This window comes from Spermophilus citellus (assembly GCF_964194105.1).
Source record: "Spermophilus citellus genome assembly, chromosome: 6".
Classification (NCBI taxonomy): domain Eukaryota; kingdom Metazoa; phylum Chordata; class Mammalia; order Rodentia; family Sciuridae; genus Spermophilus; species Spermophilus citellus.
The window spans coordinates 76,101,992-76,127,050 of record NC_138187.1 but is presented as its reverse complement, the minus strand read 5'-3'; the positions used below and the strand labels follow the sequence as shown (position 1 = coordinate 76,127,050).

The 25,059-nt window shown below is 34.3% G+C and overlaps 1 protein-coding gene across 1 annotated transcript in view; it reads right to left on the bottom strand.

Moving 5' to 3' along the window:
• The window catches only part of MALRD1 (MAM and LDL receptor class A domain containing 1), a gene marked incomplete at both ends in the record, with an annotated part of 684,412 nt that overhangs the window by 591,285 nt on the left and 68,068 nt on the right, over positions 1-25,059 (bottom strand). The window contains 4 exons of the mRNA XM_081298191.1: positions 3,355-3,452; positions 10,119-10,265; positions 21,531-21,738; positions 23,474-23,566. Of these exons, the coding sequence (XP_081154317.1) occupies positions 3,355-3,452; positions 10,119-10,265; positions 21,531-21,738; positions 23,474-23,566 (546 nt within the window). The remainder of the gene's footprint in view (positions 1-3,354; positions 3,453-10,118; positions 10,266-21,530; positions 21,739-23,473; positions 23,567-25,059) is intronic.

The following is a 25,059-nucleotide window of genomic DNA, read 5'->3' as shown; positions in this document are numbered from 1 at the left end:
CATCCTCATGTCCTCTCTCCATTGTATTCCAAACCCTCAGCAACAGCACCATCCCTGGTTCACACTGGACTTGTGTCTTGTTTGGTCTGGTTTTTTGCTAGACCTGATCTATCTTTTCATGAATTTTAACAGTTAAGAGGTCTAAAATCACAAGAAGAACAATAAAAAGTTCAAAGAAAACAAAGATTCCTGTTGCTCCTAAAAATTCATCTGGAAATAAGATCATGTTGGAAGGTGGATCAGCATCTCTGAGGAACCTCGGTCTTGTGAGGGCATTTGTGTGTCTAGGTTGTCACTGTAAGCCTGGCATTGAAGACGGGGAGAGCACAGAATAGCTAAAGAAGTAACATAGGATGAACCAGAGGTAGAGATTACATTACTGTCATTCTGAGCATTCAAGAGAAGAATCTTGGAAGAATTATTTTTGGTTTGGGGTTTTTCTTTTAACTTCCTTGAATCTGAACCACTTGAGAATCTCCTTGCATTGGCTACTGGAAAACCTACACTCTCATGTGTATCCTGGTCCCAGTAAACTTTACTCTGAGAACCAACCTACCTCTTGTATCATTTATCTTTGTTCTGATTTCCTAATACACATTTTTTTAAATTTATAACTTTTTTTATTTGATGTATTAAAATACATTCAAAACAAGTTGAAGAATTAAAAACAAAGGGAAAACAGTAAGCTTATAAACTAACTTTGTAAGCAAAAGCTTCCTATTGTCCATCTTCTTGTATCTAATTACAAAGTCCTGAAAGTAAAATATTATATTTTAGTATAGCAATATAAATATGAAGATTAAAAGAACAGTATTATCTACATTCATCCCCCATCTTACTTATATTTCCTAGTCAACTGTAAACAATAACTGTACTTCAACATCAATAAGAAATAGTAGCTTCTGGTTCCCACATATTTTCTTTATCCTATTTCCTATTTCAGTGAAAAAAAAAATCTAAGTTTCCACCAGTGGCCAAAGTGACTTTTGAAGCTGTTAAATTATAGTCCACATCTCGAACAGTGATTAGTTTCAGGAAAAATTGTGCATGTTGATGCCATGTGTTGCCATGTGTTGGCTCTATGCCAACTATGAGGTAATTCATGCAAAATGACCCTAAAATTGTGTTGCTAGGAAAGGTAGCTCAGAAGAAAACTCATATTCTTTTAAGTCCTTTCAAAAAATATCCCTAACTGAATGAGTCTGATATGATTGCATAGGAGAAAAATCATATAATTTCATAAAATGAAGGCTTTAATCATATCAAAGGGCCTAACTCAGGTTATCTCACTGCTTTATTATTTTATAATGAAGAACATTTGTTCCATGAAAACAACCATTATCAAGAGGTTCCAAATTAGAGGCTCTGCTGCATTCGCCAATTACCCCAAAAGGTAAAAATTTGGTTTCCTTATTCTGTAACTTTTATGAAAAGAAAGTGCCACATATCACCATGAACTTATAAAAAGGATCATGATGACAGTCCTTTGAGGCAAAATTAGCTTTGTGTATCTCTAAGTAGCTTCCCCTAACCAGTGCACTACTACTTCCCAAGTTGGAAAGTCATCCAAGTATGCCTTCACTTTAAAGATTACTAAAATTCAAGCAGATACTGACAAAAGGGATAAACAAATACTTCTGTGGAGGTCTGTGGTAGCTCCTTGATATGTTCTCAGTCTTAAAAAATAAGGTAAACCATTCAGCCAGGATCCAAAGCCTTTGGAGATTCAAGTATTGGTGCTAAGGTAAACTATTAAGCATCTAAACTGTCCAGAACATTTTCACTGAGCCCCCATGTAAATAGATTCCACACCAAGGCCACACATTTGAGCAAAAATAAAGCAAAGTGTCCTCAAGAGGAAAGGATGACAAATTGAAACTCCATCCCAAAGATAACAAATTAGTGACTATCAGCAAGCATACAGAGGTGGGAAATGTAGATCATCTTCAAAAACAAAGACAAAAATTATTATATATATATTTTTTTCAGTGATGCTCAATGTTTGTTTCCTAATATAACTAAAGCAGACAGAATTAACACATTTTATTCTCTTGCATTCAATATTTTTTATACATATAACTCAGTGGATGACCTTGAAGCTAAGTTAGCTTGTAAAGTACTTTTTAAAGTGCTAAGTGCTTCTGGGGTTCTTTTAAAAAATCTATAGCTTTCTATTACACAGGATTTAATTAAAATAAAGTTGGGAACAGGTATAAGGTATTTGGATGATGTGAAAATGGAGACAGACAGTTGTTTTATTTCTTATTCCCACAAAGAAATGGAGAGAAAGACAAAGAAAAAAAAAGAAAGAAAAGAACAACCTATTAAGAGCTCTGGGCACTTCTGTTCAGACTTATACCAAGCTGAACATATAATTAGGTTTATAACTCTCAATGATGGGTAATTTATCATCAGGAATGTCTGAGTCAATGCTGTAACACTACATTTATACTCAATGAGTTCCATGTACTGAAGTATTGATCTCTTCATTATTTTCTGATAAGTAAAGACAAATAGATAAACTGAAACTCTAAAACTAAAAGCCATGTTAGAACTCTCAAAAGGTCTGAAAAGAAAGAAGGCTGGATAGAAACATCTGATTTAGGTATAAAGTTTGTGAAAGTAAAGAAGTCATGTTCAGTGAATGCCTACTATGTGCCAAATACTTTACCAGGGACTTTGATCATATTTTAATCCTTACAACCATATGAAGGAGATAGTCCCATGTTTTTGCTCCTAGTATAGAAAGTGGGCCTCAAAAAGGGTATACAACTTATGTATCATAATTAGTAAGTAGAAAAACTGAGATGTGAATTCAGGCTGATTCTAAAGTCCTACTTTCTTCTGTATTGTGCTATTGAAATAAAATATTTTATTGCTTGGTTTGTGATTATCTGGCATGAGAGGACTAACTGAAAAATAAAATTTCAGTCAATGCAATTATCTTTTCTGAGCACATTTATATTTTTGCATTGTTTCACATTATTTTCCACATTCACTTATTTAACTGATTTTATGTACTTGGTTCATATTGTTGGGCAAAATAGCAAGTAATCTTGGCAATGTGTAAATCCATTGCTTTAGATTCCAGAAAGAACCATGTGAAAAGAATATAAAAATGACCAAAAACTTCTTTAAATAACCCACCACCTCCCATCAAATGGTGCAGGATTATATGCTGCAAATGGTCTTCTGGAAGGGCATAGCATTTTGTGCTGAAATAGCTTATATAATTTTTCTCAATTCATCAGGAAAATGATATTAAAACATGGCAGGCATTTACTAGCAGAGTAACTCAAACCCACTGGTTTACAACCACAGAATGGCCAATGGAAACTCAGAAGAACTGATTACCTGGCATGGAGTAGAGGCAGTGAGCAATTTTGTGAGGATGGGACTTCCAAGCTTGGCCACTCCAGGGGATCGGTGTGCCCTCAAATAAATAAATGATCCTGAAAAAACAAATGTAGTCATATGGATATAAGTTCTTTTGTACAAGTAAAACTTCTTTGCTCAAGTTTCTTATCCCTGCACATATTCAACTGTTAGCCAGACAAAGACAATTACACTTTTACTTATTTACCCTTTAGCTCTGTGGATAGCTGAAAGCATTTTCATATGTGCAACATTAAATATCTAAAATAAAATTCGATTGATTAAAAAGAAGCTCTTGATCCAAATCAGCTAAACAAACATTTTTCTTGCTTTAACTCACATCATAAGAGTTTGAAGTCAAATTAAGTGAAGCTTCTAAGATTGCAATTAGATATGCAACATGCCCTTATAAAATTCCCACAAGAGTCTTATTTTTAAGTTTCTTCACAGAGTACTGAAGGATCTGAGCCTATGGAATGAGTTTGGTTTCTCCTGGGGCTTACATATTTGACATTGTTGTCTGTGCTGTAGGGGATGAAAGCTTAATTAAAGATCTAATCTGAACATTAACAAAATAACTGCTTTTAGATTTTAACTACAGAGGATGTGCTCATGGCAAATGTACAGGAGGATAACATCTCTTAGCAGCTCAAAAGATCACACATCCTGAGCTGTTGTCAGGGGTAGCTTCATTGAATATTGAAACCTTACAAGGAAGACTATGCCAAACAACGTCAAGGTCTGATCTTGCCCTTTGATAATCACAAAGTGATGGGCAACTTGGAAAGCCCAGTACTTTGAGAAAATATCACATTCAGACAGTGATTTTCTTGAACACAGGTCAGTGCTGACTAAACAAAAAGGAAGGATTTCAGAATTAAAATGCACTATTTTATAGAACCCTTCACACATTTAACCAAACAACCAACTGTAAAAGTATTCACATCTGCCTTGACCTCACTTTTGCAAAGCATATACCCTTTTTAATGCAATAGCTATAACACAAGTTTGGAGAAAGTTAGAAATGAGTCTTTTTAGTACATATAATGCAAAAATAAGAAACAAGCATTACCCTGCAACACAAAGAAATGAATTAAAAGCAACCTGATGAAGTTTTGCTCAGGAATTGCAAGAATAGTTTAATATTTGGAAAATCAATTTTCATTGCAAAAATGTCAGTCTGATGACCATGTGATCACCACAATAGAAGCTGAAAAAAACACTTGAAAATTTTAACATACAGTCTTTAGTTGTTTTAAATGTAGCACACCATGAGTGAGGGAAACATCCTTATCTGATAGAAACAACAAGTTTTCAGCAAACATGGCACTTAAGGCTGAACTATTGACAGCTTTTCCCCTGAGATAGGAACAAGACAAGTCTAGCAGCCATCACCAGTTCTATTCAGCAATTTCCCAGAGGCCTTATCCAGAAAATGACAGAAAACAGAAAAGAGAAAATATATATATACAAATACACACACACATACATGGTTTAAGATGTACAGATAAAATAAAATTGTCTTTGTTAGTAGATAAAACAGTAAACCTGGAAAATAAAAAAAAAATATACACTCTGAGCTATAACAAACTTATCAAGGCCATTGGATATACAAGGTCAGTATTTTAAAAAATAAATTTGCTATATATCAACAACTTACACATTTTTAAAAAGGGACATTTTTAATAGCTGCAAAAAGTAGAAAAACATAGCAAAAGATTTTCAAAACTTCTACACTAAAAGCTACAAAATATTACTAGAGATCTCAAGTACTGAAAACCTGGCAACCTTAAGAAGATTCTTTTTCAGTGAAATATAAATAATGGTTACATGTGAGAAATCATTTTATAACCATAAACTCGAAAATTTTAGGAGAATTAAAATGTTTCTTACTGATAGAAAAACAGGGAAGAGTGCTCTTATTCTGCTGCTAGAAATGGAAGTATTAAAATTTGGGGAGGGGCTGTGGATATAGCCTAGTTGGTAGAGTGCTTGCCTCATATACAAAAGGCCCTGGATTCAATCCCCAGCACCACAAAAAAATTGTGGAAAATTTAGTATTTATTATTTACTATTAAATATTAAAATATGTTTTATGGTTTTTTTTTTTAAAGAGAGAGTGAGAGAGGAGAGAGTGAGAGAGGAGAGAGAGAGAGAGAGAGAGAGAGAGAGAGAGAGAGAGAGAGAGAGAGAATTTTTAATATTTATTTTTTAGTTCTCGGTGGACACAACATCTTTGTTTGTATGTAGTGCTGAGGATCGAACCCGGGCCGAACGCATGCCAGGCGAGCGCGCTACCGCTTGAGCCACATCCCCAGCCCCTTATGGTTTTAAATATTAAAATATTTATGGAAATATAAAACTTGGGGGTAAGTCAATGTTAAGAGTATACATACATATCTTGCTGTAAAAACACAGAGCCTCATTCCTAGTTACCTACTGCATAAAATTAAAATTGTTCAAAATAGGGATATAGGTACAAGAATAAATTTTGCAGCATTGCCACGATGTCACTGGATGGGAGAATAGCTACATTCATTATGGCATATGCAGATTAAAGAAAGCAAGCAAACAACATGAATTACACCGCTTCTACTTCCAGAAAAGACTAAGTATCATGAACCAGATTGAACCTCTGAGTTCAATTAGGAAAAAAAAGTTCAGAAACACATATAAATAATGATTTTCAAGCATAGATTAATAGAGACCATGGAGCAGTGATCTCAAAGAAGGGGAAACAAGTGTGCCAAGGCATATAGTTGCAAATAGTTTCCCAGCTCATTGCCTAGATGAGCTGCTTCCAGGGAAGCTCATGCTATGAAGGGAGGGGGACACAAGAGAAGTGTGTGGTCTCTCTGAGTTGAAAAGATAAGGTTGGTGCAGTGGGGAGACCCTAGTAGCTGGACTTCTTAACAGAGTGCTGTTGCCCCTTTCAGGTTCCAGAACTCTCTCATTTCACAGCTGCAAACAGAGCAAACTCCAGTATCTGCAGAAATCCCCCCAATCAACACCTGAATATTGACCAGTGCTTGGACAAGAGAAAACTACCTGAGGCTGAGGGGAAAACTACATTTGAAAGAGGCAGGTGGAATGTTAACAAAGCATCACTAAGGGCCAGAAACAGTAGGATTCCCAAACCAACTAGAGTGAAAAAATTATGCATGGGTATTGGATAGAGTGCTCAAGCCAAATCAATCAGTATATCCAGACAAAAACACATATGTGAAATTTATAGTGTTTTTACTCATATTCATCTACACTTGGAACAATCCAAATGCCCTTCCACTGGGAAGTGGATAAATAAACTCTGGTCCATCCACACAACAGTGATTCTACTCAAAGGTAGAAAGGAAGAAATAATCACTGTAATCAACAATGGTTGATGACAAACTCAAGTCAATTATACTAAGTGAAAGAAGCCAGATTCAGGAGGCTATGTACCATATGGTCCATTTACATGCCCTTCAGGAACAAGCAATCCATCAGGGATAGAAATCTCATCAGCCAGTGTCAGTGTCTGGGTGTGGAGAGGTGATGACCACAAAGTGACAAAATCTGATGGGATGAAACTGTGTTGATTCTTATGATGGATACACAATTGTCTATATTTGTTAACACTCAGTGAACTGTACACTAAAAAGGTTGAATTTCACTATGTTGAATTATTCTTTAACATATAAATGAAAAAAGATAATACTTGATGATTTGGAGGAGTCATTTAGAAACAAGATTTAGGGACACTATAATACTATTTTGTAAAGCAATCACAAAAATACTTGTGATTTCAAACATGTACATATATACTGAGAATAAATCTGTGTATAATTACATCAGCATACATAGAAGTAAGAGAGAATTACATGAGTTTCCTATTTGGATGTTTAACAAGGTAGCCAGAAATGGAAAAAAATAAAAGCCAAGCAAAGAGGAAAGAAGAATGAAGACTTCATAAAAACTACAACAATAAAACCACACTCAGACACATCAACCCATTCAGCTTTTGTGTAAAATTTACATTGAAGGTGTATGAAAGTTAGAAAATACTAAAGATTAGTTTTAAATGCTGTAATCTATCTATAAACTCAAAGCTCCAAGAATCAAATAGATGAGAGTTCCATTTCTTAGATGTGAGAACTATCAAACTCTACTGAATTCCCCTGAAAAATTCCATTTCACTTCTTCCTTTCTCATTGTGGACCTAGTTTTTCTTTCTTCCTCATCTGGGATTTAAAACTACAACTGATTATTGATTTTCTTCAGGTTTAATAATGACAATCTTGGGTAAAGAGGTGATGAGGCTGATTCAGATTACCTATATATAATATACATTATGTGTGTGTATATGTATATATATAACACACACACAAATAATAGATGTATATACTCAGACATGGTGGCACCCATCTATAATCCTAGTGCCCCAGGCAAACTAAGGCAGAAGGATTCCAAGTTCAAAGCGAGCCTCAGCAACTTACTGAGATCCTAAGCATCTCAGAGGGACCCTGTCTCAAAATAAAAAAAAAAAAATAAAAAGTGACTAGGGGTGTAGATCAATGGTTAAGAGCCCTGGGGGTTAATCACCTAATCACTAGTACAAAAAACAAACAGATTTTTTATATATATAAATAAATAAAATTTTTTGCTAGGCCCTTTCTAAAATGAGAAAGACTGCAATTTGTCCTTCTTACAATAAATGATAACAGCTCCTCCCAATTTTATCAATTACATTAACTTTAAATATTATTTGTATCACAGGAAAAGATAAGTAGGCTTTTCAATATTTAATACAGGGGCCACATTAAATCTTTCTTAACACAATTCATAAATAATATGCTGGCAAGCATCTGAAGGTGAATTATGTTTTCAAATTGTCATACTTAGTAGGATTCCTAGCATTCCTACTGAAATGTACAAAATCTATTCATTTTATTGCACTTTGATTATGTGAAAAATCTTAAAAAGTAAGATTTCCTCTAATTCTCATAATTCTACATGGAAGTATTTTTATTTTTCTTCATTTTTCTAGCTAACAAAAGTGAAGCCCTTAGTGCAGTATTGAGGCCATGACTTAACCCCGCGCAGCCTATGCTCTTCACGACCCTGTAAGGATAAAGGTCCCAACCAACCATGGTGATATAGATTCCCAACTTCCTTTTGGGAATTGCTGCCTCTGCTCAGGCCTTCATTATCTCACTGATAGTTCTTCACCACATCCATGTCTCTCCTACCTTCCCTTTTTTGTTCTTCTCTGTTTTGAGAATAAATGTGATTAGTTACATGCTTTAATCCGAGGAATCAGGTCTCTGTTATTCTGCAGGTGAAGTTTCAGTTCTTAGGTACTCTTCCGTTTCATGATCTCTATACTCCATGTCCAATCATATGCATCTCTGAACCAAAAGTGCTTACCTCTCTCCTGACAACTTTCAGTGTATTTCCTCTAATTAGACCATGTTCCCTGCCATCTCCTCTTAATTCCTTTCATCTGCCTTCCTGGCTGCTTTACATTTCCCATCAGTGCTCAGCTCAGGACTCATCTCCCTCAGTAGGCATCTCAAATCTATTTGAATCCCTCTCCAAGCCCTGTAAAGCATTTATCATACCCTAGGGTAAGTTCCTACTCATCTGCTTCAACTACCATGGCTTCCACACTCAGGTCTAGTCTGCTGTGTATTCAATGATGGGTTTGAACAAAGAACAAAACATATGAGCTAATGTGCCATATAATTCCAATTATTGATATTCTCCTTTCTCTTAAACTTTAAGCTTAAATCATTCTGCCACAAAATCTTATAGAAAAAATAATGAGACTGGCACAAGAAGCAACAATAATATGCTATTAAACAATAAACTGTGTTTATAGTTGTAACCAATGGATGATTGATTTCCCTCCCTATTTTTTTCCCAACAATCCACAACCCAATATCCAATGACTTTAATTAAAATAGGGCCAAAAGTTATTTTTTGGCTTATTTATTTGAAAGTTTCAAAAGAGAAACAAGTGTGATAATGCTCACTGAGCTTGCAGGAGAATCTATGGTACAGTTCTGTGATTATAAAGTTAATATGACACTACAATATATAAGCAATAGTATCTGATGCCATGTAAAAGTAAACAAAGGGAAAAAAGAAAAAAAGTCCATTTTCTTTCTTTCTTTCTTTCTTTCTTTTTTTTGGAGTTTCACAAACCACTTTTGGAATGCTATATGTAGTTATAGCTCTTCAATTTCCAGAGGAAATGTAAAAATTATAATGTTGGTTCAAAATATATATGAGGGAGAAGTTCAATTGTTTGTTATAAAGAAGTCTCAAGTGTGATTAAATTACATTCAAATATTTTCAGATTTATTTTATAGATAGTGCTAAATCTCTGCTCTCTGTTCCCAGAGAGAAGATTAGACTATTTTTCTTTTCTGTTTTGCAAAAAAAAAAAAAATTGGATTGCTCAAAAAAAGGAAAGCAAGTCTACTGAACAAGATTTCTGAGAAAAAGAGGGAATTATCAGTAAAACTTTTCTCCCTTTTTAAACCTTCAATCCAACCTGTTAAGAAAATAAAACAAAACAAAACAAAAAAATGTTCGTTATTGAAATGAACCACAATATTAAGTTGGGCAGGAGGCCTCAAGACAAGACAAACCAGAGTCACGTTTATATAGTTCACAGAGAGAAATGAAAATGCACAATATCATTATTCTGCAACATGAAAGAACAAAAATTAATTTTTCAAAAGAGAAAGATGTCCTACCATGATTTGTGTTTTCTATGTGATCAGCTTTTGGAAAATGGTGCTCTCCACTGCTCAATCCCTTCACCACCTCCCAGTGGGAATCTTCTGTGAGAAATGGCTCCCAGCCACAGAAACCAGACTCAAAGTTACAGGTGAGACGATTCACTGTTAAGGATGGAAATCGAAACAGGTGAGCAGAAATGAAGTCAGGTCCTACAATGGAAGAAGGACTCTAACCTGTAAACTTAGGAGGGGGGTATAATCATTCTACTTTGTAGTAAGTGTTTCTGATTATCAGAAAAGCTTTCCTTTTCCCAATCTCCCACATTTCACATGTTCTGTGTGAAGCATGGCTCTTCTGCATGCTTCTGTCGACAGGTCTGGCACATTTCATCCTGATTGGCTGTGTCCATTATATTTAATGACGGCCGGTGAAACTCTAAAGGTTTTCACGGAGTTACTAATTCACCTGCCAAGAATATATCTCCCGAGATGGTAGTTTTAAAAATCCATTTGAAAGAGGGGAATTAAAATTAATCCTGGACACCTGAAGAACTTGAGGTTGGCATCTCAGTTATTTTCTTCATTATCCATTTCAACACGTTTTCCAAATTAAATGCCTTGCCATTTTGGAATTGCAGGTAAATTAGATATTCTGAACTTTGCTTTTCTTAATACATTACTAAAAAGTTGGCCAATACTTAAATCACTACATATATCATTAAAGAACTAGTTCTAGGGAAAGTCAGGGTTTAGGGTAAGCTTCATAAACTTCTTTGCCAGCTTTAACACCAAATTTGTAAGGAAAACAGCAGGTTTCAGAGCACTTGGCAATAAACTAGAAATTCCTACAATTTGATGTTTCTGAGAAATTAGCTGTGATTGCTTAAATTTCCTTTCCATACAATAAGAATCATAGTAATAGCCTATCTTAGATATTAATTTGGGGGATAAATTAATACTATTAATTTAAAAACTTATTTCTGAAATTTTCCTTTTATTACACAGAAGTTGTAACAGTGGGGAAAGGAGAAGTAACATAATCATTTGTTAGAAAACAACATAGTTTTGACAAGCTTCCAAAAATCATATTGCCATCATCTTAAATAATAATAGATATTTGCCACTGAGCTTTAAACATGTGTCAGGAATTTTACATATATTAACTATCCATCTCACAAGCCACATGTATGAAAAATACTATTATTCCCAAAAGAGAAAAATGGAACTCAGAATCCTAAGCGACTGGCCTGTGGTATATTTCAGTAAATGGCACACCTAGACCTTGAACCTGAGAGCTTCTGACACCAAAGCTTAAACTATGAAGCAACCCAGGCCTCCTAATTAAAAAGACTCATTACCATGTGCTTACTTCTGACCATTATTTTCAATCATGTGCCCCATTTGGCTGACGTATTGAATAAGCTCATCACATTTTAATACTCAAAGGATCTTTAAATCTCTGTAAACCAGAGTGCCTGGTTTCAGTCACCAGGTATATTTTTTCACTAACTTATCAACTATAGATCTATAGAGTCACAGAAATCAGAAACACAAACATAAGAACTAGTACCTTAGAGAAGCACCAACTGGGGCACCAGCATGGCTGCCTGGGGTGGTAGCAAAGGGAAAGGGCAGCACAAAGAAAGAATATGGGGTGGGGAGTACTTTGAAGAAGAACTAATCCCAGTCTTTCTCAAATTATTCCATGAAATGAACATTCCCAAGTATATCCTATGAAGCCAGTATAACCCTGATAACAAAATCAGACAAAGACATGTAGGAAAGAAAACTACAGACAAATCTTTCTAATGATCATAGATTCAAAATCCTTAATACAATATTAGCAAACCACATTCAAAAATATATTAAAAAGATAATACATCATGGTCAAGTGAGGTTCATCTCAAGGACGCAAGGTTGTTTAACATACATAAATCGATAAATGTATTTCACCACAGAAATAGAATTAACAACAAGAATCACATGATCATCTTAATAGAGGCAGAAAAGTCTTTGATAAAATAAAATAAACATTCATGTTAAAAACACTGGAGAAACTAGGGATAGTAGAAATTTACCTCAAGATTATAGAGGCTATATATGGCAAACCTGAAAGAACGAACAAGGCTTGTCATCGGAGAAAATGCCCGTTTATTGAGGAATTGCTCTGCATATTAATAGAGCAGGGGTGGTTTTACAGTTATGACAGTTTAACGGTTGAAGGGTTTGAAAGTTGGCATGGGGTGCTTTCTGATTGGTAAGTAAGGATCGTGTGAGTCACCAGGGCTAGACTGATTGGTGGGTAAGGATCATGTGAGCCAGCAGGGCTAGTCTGATTGGTGAGTAAGGATCATGTGAGCCAGCAGGGCTCACCATTGGATGGCTCTTCTTGGGGGATGGGGAAGTTCTTTGGAGCCAGGCTCCAACAAAACCTAAAGTCAGCATCATACTGAATGGAGAAAAACTAAAAACTTTTCCTCTAAAATCAGTAAAAAGTTTAGGATGTACACTTTTACTACTTCTATTCAATATAGTTCTCAAAACTCTAGCCAGAGTAATCAGGCAAGAGAAGGAAATTAAAGACATGTAGGAAAAGACAAATAGGAAAAGAAGAAGTCAAAGTATCACTATTTGCTGATGACCTGATACTATATCTAGAAGACCCAAACTATTTCACTAGAAGACTCCTAAAACTGAAAAATGAGTTTAGAAAAGCAGCAAGATATAAGATCAATACTCATAAATCAGTAACTTATCTGTGCTCCAACAGCGATTCAACTGAGAAAGAAATCCAGAAAACCATCCCTTTCACAATATCCTAAAATATATATATATATATATATATATATATATATATATATATATATATATATATACACACACACACACACACACACACACACACACACACACACACATATATAAACACACACACACATACATACCTGAGAATTAATCTAACCAAGGAAGTGAAATATCTCTACAATGAAAACTATTCAACACTGAAAAGGAAATTGAAGAAGACTTTCAAGGAGAGAAAGACATCCCATGTTCTTGGATAGGCAGAATATTGTCAAAATGGGCATACTACCAAAAGTAATTTATAGATCCCATGCAATCCCCATCAAAATACCATTGACATTCTTCACAGAACTAGAAAATAAGTCTGTAAAATCATTGGAAGAATAAGAGACCCAGAATAGCCAAAGGAATTCTGAATAAGAAAATAATGCAGGAGGCATCATAATACCTGATCTCAACTTATACTGCAGAACTATGGTAGCAAAAACAGCATGGTGTTGGCATCAAAGTAGACATGAAGACCAGTGGAATAGAAGAGAACACACAGAGACAAATCCACCTACTTACAACCATCTGAAACTTGACACAGGTGCCAAAAATAACCTTTTAAACAAATGGTGCTGGGAAAACTGGGTATCTATATGTAGTAGAATGAAATTAGATCCCTATCTTTAACCCTACACAAAAGTAAAATCAAATTGAATCAAAGACTTAGGATTTAGAGCAGAAACCTTGCAACTACTTGAAGAAAACATAGGGTCAACACTTCATCATGTAGGTATAGGCACTGACTTCCTCAACAAGACCCTTAATGCTCAAGAAAAAAAGAAAAAAACGAGAATCGGTAAGTGGAATGCTGTAAAATTGAAATGCTTCTACACAGTAAAGGAAATGATCAAGATAATGAAGACAGAGACTATGGAATGGAAAAAAAATTCTCTGCTAGCTACTTTTAGCAATATATAAATAATACATATTACTATATAAAAAAACTCAATGCCACAAAAAAATCAATAAATGTACAAAATAACTAAACAAAACAAAGCAGGGTGAAGAGGCCTCAAAAAAAAAAGAAGGAAAAGAAAAAAGAAAGAAAGAAAAGCCTAGGAATAGAATCACTATATGACCCACTTATCCCACTCCTTGGTATTTATCCGGAAGAACTAAAATCTGCATACTAAAGCAAAATAGCCACTACAATGTTTACAGCAGCACAATTCACAATGACCAGATTATGAAATTAACCCAGATGAATGGATCAAGCAAATGTGGTATATATGCACAATGGAGTTTTATTCAGTCATAAAGAAGAATGAAATAATGGCATTTGCTAGTAAATGAATGGAAATGGAGAAAATCATGCTAAATGAAATAAGCCTCACTCAGAAAATCAAGGGTCAAATGTTTTCTCTCATATGTGGAAATAAAGCAAAATAAGGTAAAGAAGGCAGTGGGGAAGGGGATTGGGTGTCATAAAGATACAGGGAAGATCTGTGGAGTAGGAGAATGAGAAGAAGGGAGTAAAGAAGAGAAAGGGAAAAAATATGAAATGAACCAAAGAGATTCATATTATATACATATACAAATGTACTAAAGGGAATATTTCCTTTATGCCTGTGTAGAAACTACCAATCAGAAATAAATACATAAATGAGTGAAAGAAAGATCAGTAGAGGAGGGAGAGAGGGTGGGGGAGGAAATAGGGGAGGAAAAGGGAGAAGTAAGGCAGATTCAAATCAAATTCTTTGTATTATTTTGTAGAAAGGAACCCAAATACTATGTATAACATTCTAATAGAAAACAATCCAAGAGCCACGGTTTGCCAGGAGCTATCAGAAGCTTACCAAGAGGCAAAGTAGGATCCTTCTCTAGAAATACTAAAGGGACCATGGCCTTGCCAACAGCATGATTTCTATCCCCCCAAATTAGAAAAAAAAATTAGGTTGCTTTAAGTCACCTAGATTGTGATGTTTCATTATGGCAGAAAGCAGTACAGAGAGCCCCAGTCCTATTTTCAAGAAGAGTTTCTTTGTAATCTGTTTTGTGAAAGCTGGTAAACACCAGTCAGTGCCTACGAAAGCTCATTGTGCCAGACGGAAAAATAAAAAGGACTCTAAATAAGAACTCTTAATAACTGGAAACCTATTGCTCCTGAATATGTTTTTCTTTTCTTTGTTCCGGCTACTGTGTTCACAGGATACCGCTGTTGATAAAACTTACACATCAAAGGAAAGCGTGTTCTGTTTATTGATCCAGTCAAAAGCACCTATAATCTAGCTGTGATTGTCTCCGTGGACATTTAAAAAGTTTTCTGGTTAGTTTCCTGGTCCTCTGTGAGCTTTGCCGCACAGTCTCCTAAGTCTATTGGTACAGTTTAGCACTATTCAAGATTCAAAATGTATACCTGACTTCCAAAAAGTGCCTAAAAGTTTCACTTTCTTAGCTGTGGACTTAGCCAAGGAATTCTTCTACTGATTCTCCAGGGCACACCTAATTCTTAGAGACATCCTTCCCTAAAGTAGAAATATTCCAAGGGTAAGACGACCACATGTCTGGCTGGAGCCAGGATTACCGGTTTCTTCTTCTTGTCCTAGCATAATAATTAATCTGTCTTCCTTATTCTTTCACTTTCCCTGCTTGGGTAATAAATTTAACATTGCTCTGTTGAAGCAATAAGTTATATAAGAAACAAGTCCATACAAACAATAATCTTCACTGCAGGTGGCGGCTGAAGTAGACATTCTAATTCCTCAATAAGACACTGGTGTGAAAAGCATTAGGACCAAAGAGTGTGAAAGTGGAAGGACCCATTTGACTGATGCATTGCCCAACCTCCCAGCATAGTCTTCACAACTGAGTCCTGTCACTCAGTCACACAGATGTAAAGAAGCTTTCAAGATGAAAATAATTTTAAAAGAATAGATATTGAAATTTTGGCATTAGGACAAAAGTTCAAACCATTTCTTTTACTAACTAACTATATGTTTTATAGGTTAAAATATCAATCATGCCTTCCATACAACACTAAACATGGCTGTCCTTTGAAAACCGAAATTAATTTTTAAAATCCATCTTCATAAAGATTTGTGACAACAATGTGGTGCAATCACCTCTGTGAAAGTCTAGGTGAATTGCTCAGCTATTTTTACCTCTGACATTTGTTCCAGTACACTTAAAAGGAATTTTTTTTAAAAAGCTAAACATTCTAGAACTTAACTGCACTATAAAATATAAGTTGAGTCCCAGTCTCCTAAAGTTGAGGTTTTCTCATTAATAATATCTCCCTACATAATTCAAAAAGTTTAAGGTGAATTAATAAATACTCAAAGAAAGCCGGGAGGATCAAATGCATACTGGCAACTATTAAATACCTATCATGCTAAGTACATTAAATATTAAGTATTTGTAAAATCTAAAACCTATTATCTGTTATAAATAAATTGCATTAATTGTAAACAGGCATTTTGATTATTTTGTTGCTTTTCTTTTAAATTTCTGTGATCATAGAGTATACTTCACTATCTCTAAACAGAGCTTGAGATATGACACTATTCACAATTTCAGAGAAATTTCTCTCAGTCTTCATAAGTTAGAGCAATGTTTTCAGATTCAGAGAGAGCTCTCTCTTACATATTTAACCATGGTAGCATATGGGCACAAGAAAAAGAATTTCATTGTAGCAGCTGAGAAAAATTTCGGATCATAAAATATAAAGTATATAAAAAACCTCCAGTTCAGTTCTCTATGATAAAAGAATGAGGAACATCTCATTTGGTGAGCATGTATTGGGTTTTAATAAATATAATAATAAATATTTTCTTAATATTTATTGAAAACACACAAGGGTCATTGATACACTAAACTATATAGATGAATACAGTCTTTTCCTTCCCTTCAGGAAATATTTTAGTATTCAACAATTAGTTTTCCTAAATGTGAAAGATTTCTAGTGATAATATTATAGTAAAAATCAAATGCATTGTATAGTGCCCTAGGTTTGCATTTCTTTTACCTGAATATTATGCCAATTTCCTTTGTAAAGATTTATAATTCATACTAGCTTTTAAATTATCTGAAAGTTCTACCTTAAAAAAAAGCCATTTCCCAGAGAATTTCCCAAGTCACTTTGGCTTCAACACAGATCATTAAATATTAAATTCCATCACTTTTTTTTTTGGATTGTGGTGGATAAGAATTTAATATATAATCTTTTCCATGTATCATTATTGAAAATTAGTGTTTGTATATATACATATGTACATATATATGTGTGTGTGTATGAGAAAATTTTTCTTTTTAAATATTTTTTTTATTGGTTGTTCAAAACATTACAAAGCTCTTGACATATCATATTTCATACATTAGATTCAAGTGGGTTATGAATTCCCATTTTTACCCCAAATACAGATTGCAGAATCACATTGGTTACACATCCACATTTTTACATACTGCCATATTAGTGACTGTTGTATTCTGCTACCTTTCCTATCCTCAACTATCCCCCCTCCCCTCCCCTCCCATCTTCTCTCTCTACCCCATCTACTGTAATTCATTTCTCTCCTTGTTTATTTTCCCATTCCCCTCACAACCTCTTATATGTAATTTTGTATAACAATGAGGGTCTCCTTCCATTTCCATGCAATTTCCCCTTTCTCTCCCTTTCCCTCCCACCTCATGTCTCTGTTTAATGTTAATCTTATCCTCCTACTCTTCCTCCCTGCTCTGTTCTTAGTTGCTCTCATTATATCAAAGAAGACATTTGGCATTTGTTTTTTAGGGATTGGCTAGCTTCACTAAGCATAATCTGCTCTAGTGCCATCCATTTCCCTGCAAATTCCATGATTCTGTCATTTTTTAGTGCTGCGTAATACTCCATGGTGTATAAATGCCACATTTTTTTTTATCCATTCATCTATTGAAGGGCATCTGGGTTGGTTCCACAGTCTAGCTATTGTGAATAATTTTAAGTGCAAAGTTCTGTAGCATTAAGTATGTTCCCATGGCTGATAAACCATCCCCATCATCCATCTCTAGAACTCTCATCTCCTCAAACCGGAACTCCACACCCATTTAACCCCAACTCCAGTATTCCTTTCTCTCAGCTCAACAACCACCATCCTACCTCCTGTCTCTGTGAAGCTTTCTAGTTTAGGTTTCTCATAAAAACAGGATCATACCCTGTTTTCCCTTCTCTGTCTGAGTTATTTCACTTAGCATAATATATTCAAGGTTCATCGATGTTGTACTATGTGTTTGAAAATTAGATCTAGTTCATGTGTGAATTTTTTATCTGCTGTAGACCTTTACTTTGTTTGGCACATGCTATATTTTAATTATTCTCATAGGAATGTTTTTAAGCATTACATATATTTTATTTTTCCCAAGCTCATTGATGTATAATTGACAGTCTGTATATATTTAGGATATATACTATGTTTATATATGTGTGTACGTATAGTGCACTATTTACCATAATCAAGTTAGCTAATACATCTATCAGCTTTCACAGGTGCCATTTGAGTGTGTATGTGTGCGTACAATACACACATGTGGTGAGAATACTAAGATCTGCTCTCTGAGCAAATGTCAAGTTTACAAGAGTATCATGAACTATACCACCATTCTGTACATCAGATCTTCAGAACTTGTTACACCTATTCCTGAAATTTAGTACCTTTGACCAACATCTTCCTGTTTCCCCAACCCTTAGCACCCAGCAACAACTGTTGGACTTTGTTTCTGAGTTTGAATTTTTTTTGAGATGCATACATAAATACTATCATCTGTTTTTATCTTCCTCTGCCTCATTTCACGTAACATAATGTCCTCCAGATTCATCCTTGTTGTTGCACATAGTAGGATTTCCTTCTCTTTATTAATGAATAAAATTCATACACAGCTCACTTTTTGATTCATAGTCATCCATCAAGAGGATGAAGTTGTTTCCATCTCTTGACTATGGTGAGTGAGGTTGCAGTGAACATGGGGTGCAGATATATTTGAATCTTCACTGTCTTCATTTTATGCAGGATCCTGCTAATAAACATTAGAAATCTATTGTTTGGTATTCCAGTGATGCTCTTGGGGACTGGTGAAGTCATGAGTTTAGGCTTCTGTCTTGAGAGCCTTTGGACTAGTTTGCCTTCAGTTTTTATGTGAATGTTTTTACATGCCATCTGTTTCTTCCCTCAACTGTCCTTATTTTCAAAGCCTCTTTGGCACAGTGGTTCTCAAAGTTTAACATCCAAATGCATCACCTGGGACACCATTGCAATGCAGACTTTCAATCTAGAGGGTTGTGTTAAAGCCTGAGGTTCTGTCTTTTTGAACCAGTTCCCAGATGGTGCTGCTGCTGCAAGAATCCATGTAGTACAGGAAAGCAGCAAAACACCAGCAAACCCTGCCACCCTTTCATTTGCCTGTTGTTGAAAAGCCACTGAACTAGAGGCTTAGTAAGTAGATTTATCAAAATAGTCCCGGAATGTAAGGACAGCTTGGGACTGAAAGAGAAACTGAGTGAGTGTGTCGTTCAGGAAACACACACTGGTGACAGAGCACCACTGACAATCTTCACAAGTTTACTATTTCAGTCCCCAACCTGTGGAAAATATTCCTGGAGCCCCTTAGCTGTGTATTTGAGCTATAACATCCTAGAGATTCACTCTGAGTGAAATAAAAAGAAAGACTGAAGGCATTTTGTTTGTGCTCCAGGCACTTGGAGATTAAAAAAAAATTAGAAATGTGTGTAAAATATTTCAAAGTATTTTTAAATTGAAGGTTCTCATTTTGGAAGACTATATATGAATATATATGTGTATATGCATATGCACATTAAATATATTAGTACAAAAAGTATGTATCTAGATCAATTTGAATAACTGAATTCTATGTAATTTCCCCAGAGCAATAGTAATTGTACAAACATTTATATGAAATATTCATTTTGGCATTAAGATATGTGAATACATCCACATATAATATGTGTAATAAGACTTTATTTTTATGTCATATCCTCTATATCGAGTTGACTCAACCAAGCAAATATGAGAAGTTTTCATTGAACAACTGAGAGGTGACATTATTGGGAACACTTAAAAGACCAAGTGAAATTATGTTGAAAAACATAGCCATCTGTCCTGCATTCACTCAAGGATATAGCAGAATAGTATTGAGATCTGCTGTAGTGAAAAAAAATGCCAGTTTAGCAGTCAATGAAACTTCAATAATGGAAGAGAAGTTAGACACTATGACAAAATCAATGCTAATATCAACTAATACTCCAGACAGGAATTTTATTAAGAAAACCTGCAAAAGGAAGAGAACACAGAACCATTTACTACAGGGAAAAAATAGAAGGAAAGAAGTTAAGTTTCCAAATGCATAATTGCAAAGAAATATGTAGTTTTTCAGCTGTTTCAATCAAGAAGCTGTCAAAAAGATGAATTTCCTCAACAGAAATGAACCAAATTGTCTCTTTAAATTTTTAAATAAAGAATAGAAAGGAATATTGCATACATTAGAGAAATAAATGCTCCTCACTTTATTCTTTTTCAATGAAAGAAGAAAACTAACCTAAAAATTCCACTGAAATCACATTGGTCAAGAGTTTATTTGGCTTAATAAGTGAGGTGTTTGAAGAATAAATTGAATTGCTGATCACAGGTAGGCCAGAAGGATTTCTCCCTTGTTTTCCCATCATCTCCTCCCAATGTCCCTCTTCATTGCTCTTAATGAAATCCTTACTCCCCCACCAGGAGAAGTGTGCAGTACAACGATCTTTTCATTATAAAGGTGACACTTATCTTACTGCAATATTTCTTCCTGATCAACAAAATATCTCACTAAAATAAGGTGCTGCAGCAAAATAAATGTCAAAATTTTAATATATATTTTTTTAAAAACCTTTATTTGTGGCCTAGAAAATAGATTCATTTTGTTGGAATTCATGGTTGCTAAAAAGACACAAGAATCTGAGTTGCTAAGTTACCTCATATGAGAAACTTCATGTGTGTTGTAAATTAAATTTCATTTTATTTGAAATATGACTGGGTTTGAATAGTAATGGGATCTCTCATTATCCTTCCTATCAAAGATTCTTCATAAGAGGCCTGAAAGGAAGGTGTTGGTCTAGTTTTGCCCTCATGACTGCCAACGGTGGCCGAAGTGATTTCTACAGTCACAGTGGCTGCCCTGGAGGCAATGATAGCCCTTCTCTTTATTCTCCTTCTCTTCTGCATCCAAGAGGTTCAGAAAGTAAGAAAGAAAACATTTAACAAAGGCTAGCAACCCATAATTTGTGTCTCTAAAGGGAAAGTACAAAGAGGTTCCCTCTCACATCCATCTTTTTCTTTAACCAAAGTACATGTGCACCACACATACACAATGACACAACATTAATTGTATCTATTTTTTTGAACAAATAGAAAGATTCTGCAACTTTAGCAATAAGCACTAGAACATGAACACACAGACCACCAAAGGAATACTGATAATAGTTTCAGAGTGAAAACGCACAGTCATCTTATGTCATAGAAATTGACTTTACCTTGATCGAAACAAACAAGTTGTGAAATCCAACAGCTGTGAAATGAAGCTGGTCAACAAGTAAACGATCAGTTGACTTACAGCAAGTTGTGGGGTCTTCATCAGTCCCATCAGAGCAGTCCTGTCTGGAGTCACAGACTGAATCTTGGGCAATGCACTGGCCACTGGCACAGGTGAATTCCTCTGCAGAACAAAGCTTTCTGGAGAGGGTCTCTCCACAGGCATAGACCCACAACTGGTCAAGCCCAATAAAACTTCTCTGGCTCAAAAGAACACCTTCAAAAACTATCTGTAAGGGAAAATAATCAATTTATGAATTTATAATCTCTTTTAAAATACAAAAAAAAAAACTAAAAAGGGATAACAAAGATGACACAGTAATTGAGAAAAGAACCTGTTTAAAGAGCAACCAAATGCAAATAAGAACAAGGTTCCAATTTGATAAATTTAACCCCTACTCTTAAGACTGATGGGCATATTTGCCCTACTGAGGCCTCTGAAAAACCACCTAGGATCAGATAAATTTGGCATCTCATTTAACCTTCTACATGTTCTTGACTTGCAAATTTGTTACTTGGGAACCACCTTTACAGATCTCTCTTTCATTTCATTTTCAAGGAAAATAAAAGCACTGTCATTACCTGTACACAAAGAGCTATATAAGTCTGGTTTTTAACTACTGAAATTAGTATTTAAATTCACGAAGAGAAATGTCAAGAAAATGGAAAGGGATGCAATATAAAAAAGACAATTTTAAAGAATATAAAAATCAATCTTGCATAAAAACATGAGGGATATATATTTAAGAATTATTTTAGATTGATTTAATTTGCAAACATTTATTTAGAAGATAATGTTGCATTTCAATAATGTTTAATCATAAGAAAAGTTTGTATAGTGTCAAGTTTTTGTATGGTGTATTTTTTCACAGTCAGTATCATTTATATATAAAATATGTACATAGATAATATATGTATTATTTATTTATTATTGGATTGACAGCTGGGCATTATCACAGTAGCAAGAGATCAGATAAGCACAAGTAATAAAATTTGTGTTTTCAAAACTTGTTGAGATTAAATGTAGGTCTCAAAATCTGCCATTATTGAAAAGCATATTTCATATGCACTTAGAAACCTATAATAACTCTCCAATTTATTTTCCTTTCATTTTACTTTCTTTTACTTTGAGTCAAATAACAAGACAAACTTTAATATTCAGTTTGTGGAAAAGAAATGAAATTCATTGAGTCCCTCTTCTAGAAATTATAAAGATGAAGTATCAGATTATAAAAAATGTAAATGGTATCAAAACATTAACTTAAGAGAAAATGATATGAACCTCAAGTTTAAGATGGCTACAAATATGCTATGATTCAGAAATTACTACTTCACACATGGGATTTTAAAAGTCTACATAGTAAAAATCTCAGTGTTTTCGGAATGCATCCCTTTAACAACATAGGAAATATATGAATGTGGTACTACTATAAAGAAGTGAAATTGGCTTATTAAGCTATACAGTCTGATTATTTTATACTCAAATCCAGCACAAATTAACTGTTCAAGGGACCAGTCTCTCATTGAGTACATGTATACTGCAAATATATCTTGGTATAGACAATCATCCATGCGTTATAACCCTATGAGTTAATATATTCAATACATGTGCATATAACTCCACTGATTTTTCAATACCACTTGACTATTTATCTGTTTCATAATATAAGATGGTTTTCTGAATGCAATGCATGGAGCTGGGGGCAGGAGGTAGGGAAATTCACAGAGAATGACCAAGCTTTGATCAAGAGTAGACGCACCCTTACTTCCTCTTCTCAAGGGAAATTTGACCTGCTAAGGACCAGGTACAATGAAAAGAAGAATGAAATTACTGTCCCCAAATACACAAGTCTACATTTCTAATTTAAATACTAATTTAAATTTAGCAATAGATGATAAATTCACTACTGTAAAGATAAAAGTTAAACTTATGATAAATTTTTTTTTGTTTATTTCCTATGATACCTTAAATGTCTTCAGACCTTCTGGTATTAACACATCTACTTTCACCCATTTGCTGTGAGTTGATGTATTGGACATCCAAAATATTTCTTCTTCCTTTCATTTGAAGAAAAATACATTAGTCACTTTCCGAATTCTAGCTTCACATTCATGTATGTGCTCTCTTAATTACATTTTAGTTAGATACTAGGAAATCTAAAATATTGGTGGTAAGAAATAAGTGAAATAAAATTTTAAAAAAACAGAAATTAATGTATGACTATATAGCAAAGCTGCTTTTTTCATTCAAGAGCATTAATACAGAAAAAATTCAAATAAAATGTCAAAAGAAATAAAGTAACTGCACTTCAAAAATAAAATTCTAAATAGCAATTGATAATAGCAGCAGTTTAAATTTTGATTTCAATGTCATAATTACATGTTCCAATATTTTCATGATAGTAGAAAGGAAAGAAAGAACAGGCAAACATTTAATGTAAAGGTTAATAAATAGTGTTTAAGTGCATTTTTGCATCTTTTCCATTAATTTTTTTTTTCAATGGGAGAATTGAAGTTTCAAACAACATAATTATTTTTTGGAGATTGTGTTCCTAAGTTCACTCTTTCTGTCATTCCATCAAAGGTCTTTTTACCTCTTTTAGAATATTCCATGTTGTGTACCATATAATGATCATTTTTTTTAGGTTGCAAATGTATAAAATTTTACTACATACTTTGAAGTAAGACATTCAATCAAAGTCCATAAGATCATAGTTTTGGTCTCTTGAGTTTATTGACCATGCTTTTATGCTCTGAAATAATTTGGCTTTGATTCAGATTTTTAGCAAGCATTCTTAATTTGATATTTTCTTGGAAAAGATAGACCAATAGGGTACATTTATTTTTTTAATGTATCAGTATTGTAAAAACATGAAGAATGACACATATATATTTTAGAATGAGCTCTGAGACTGGCCTTGTTTACCTTCTAGTGTAAAATAAAAAAACAATCTGGAAGATGTCATCCAGTCGTAATTCTAATAACACATGACATTTTTTTTTCAAATTCTTGTGTTTACCTCCTTGCTCGGCTTCACTTATTTTAGTCATATCCAAGTTTTTCTAAAAATTAATTTTTTTACTATGTAGTCTCACACTCTCTGATGTATATTCCAAAGTTTCGAGTCGTCAATATTTCATAATATAGTCTAAGTCCACTGAAATTCACTTTATGTCATTACTCATTCATATCAACTGCTCAAACTTCCAAAGAACAGCAAAGCACAAGAGCTAGATGTATTTTCAGCTGATAGTTTCTATGTTCTATCAGGATGAATTGGTTTAAAAATGTTGAGACATATAACCAAATTCTTTTCAATAATTTCCTACATAACTTCAGTTATTTAGCATCAATATGCTATACCCTCCCTGATGCTTTTAGCAACACTGTTTGGCAAACTGTTCAGCAGTTCCCCCAACATTTGTTTTACAAAAATAATACAGAGCAATTCTGATAATTTACTTCACAATGCTGAGTTCCCTCTGTTCTACCTGAAAGTGAATGTGGATTTACTTTTTGATTTTTAAGTGAGCAGAGTTATTTCCAAACT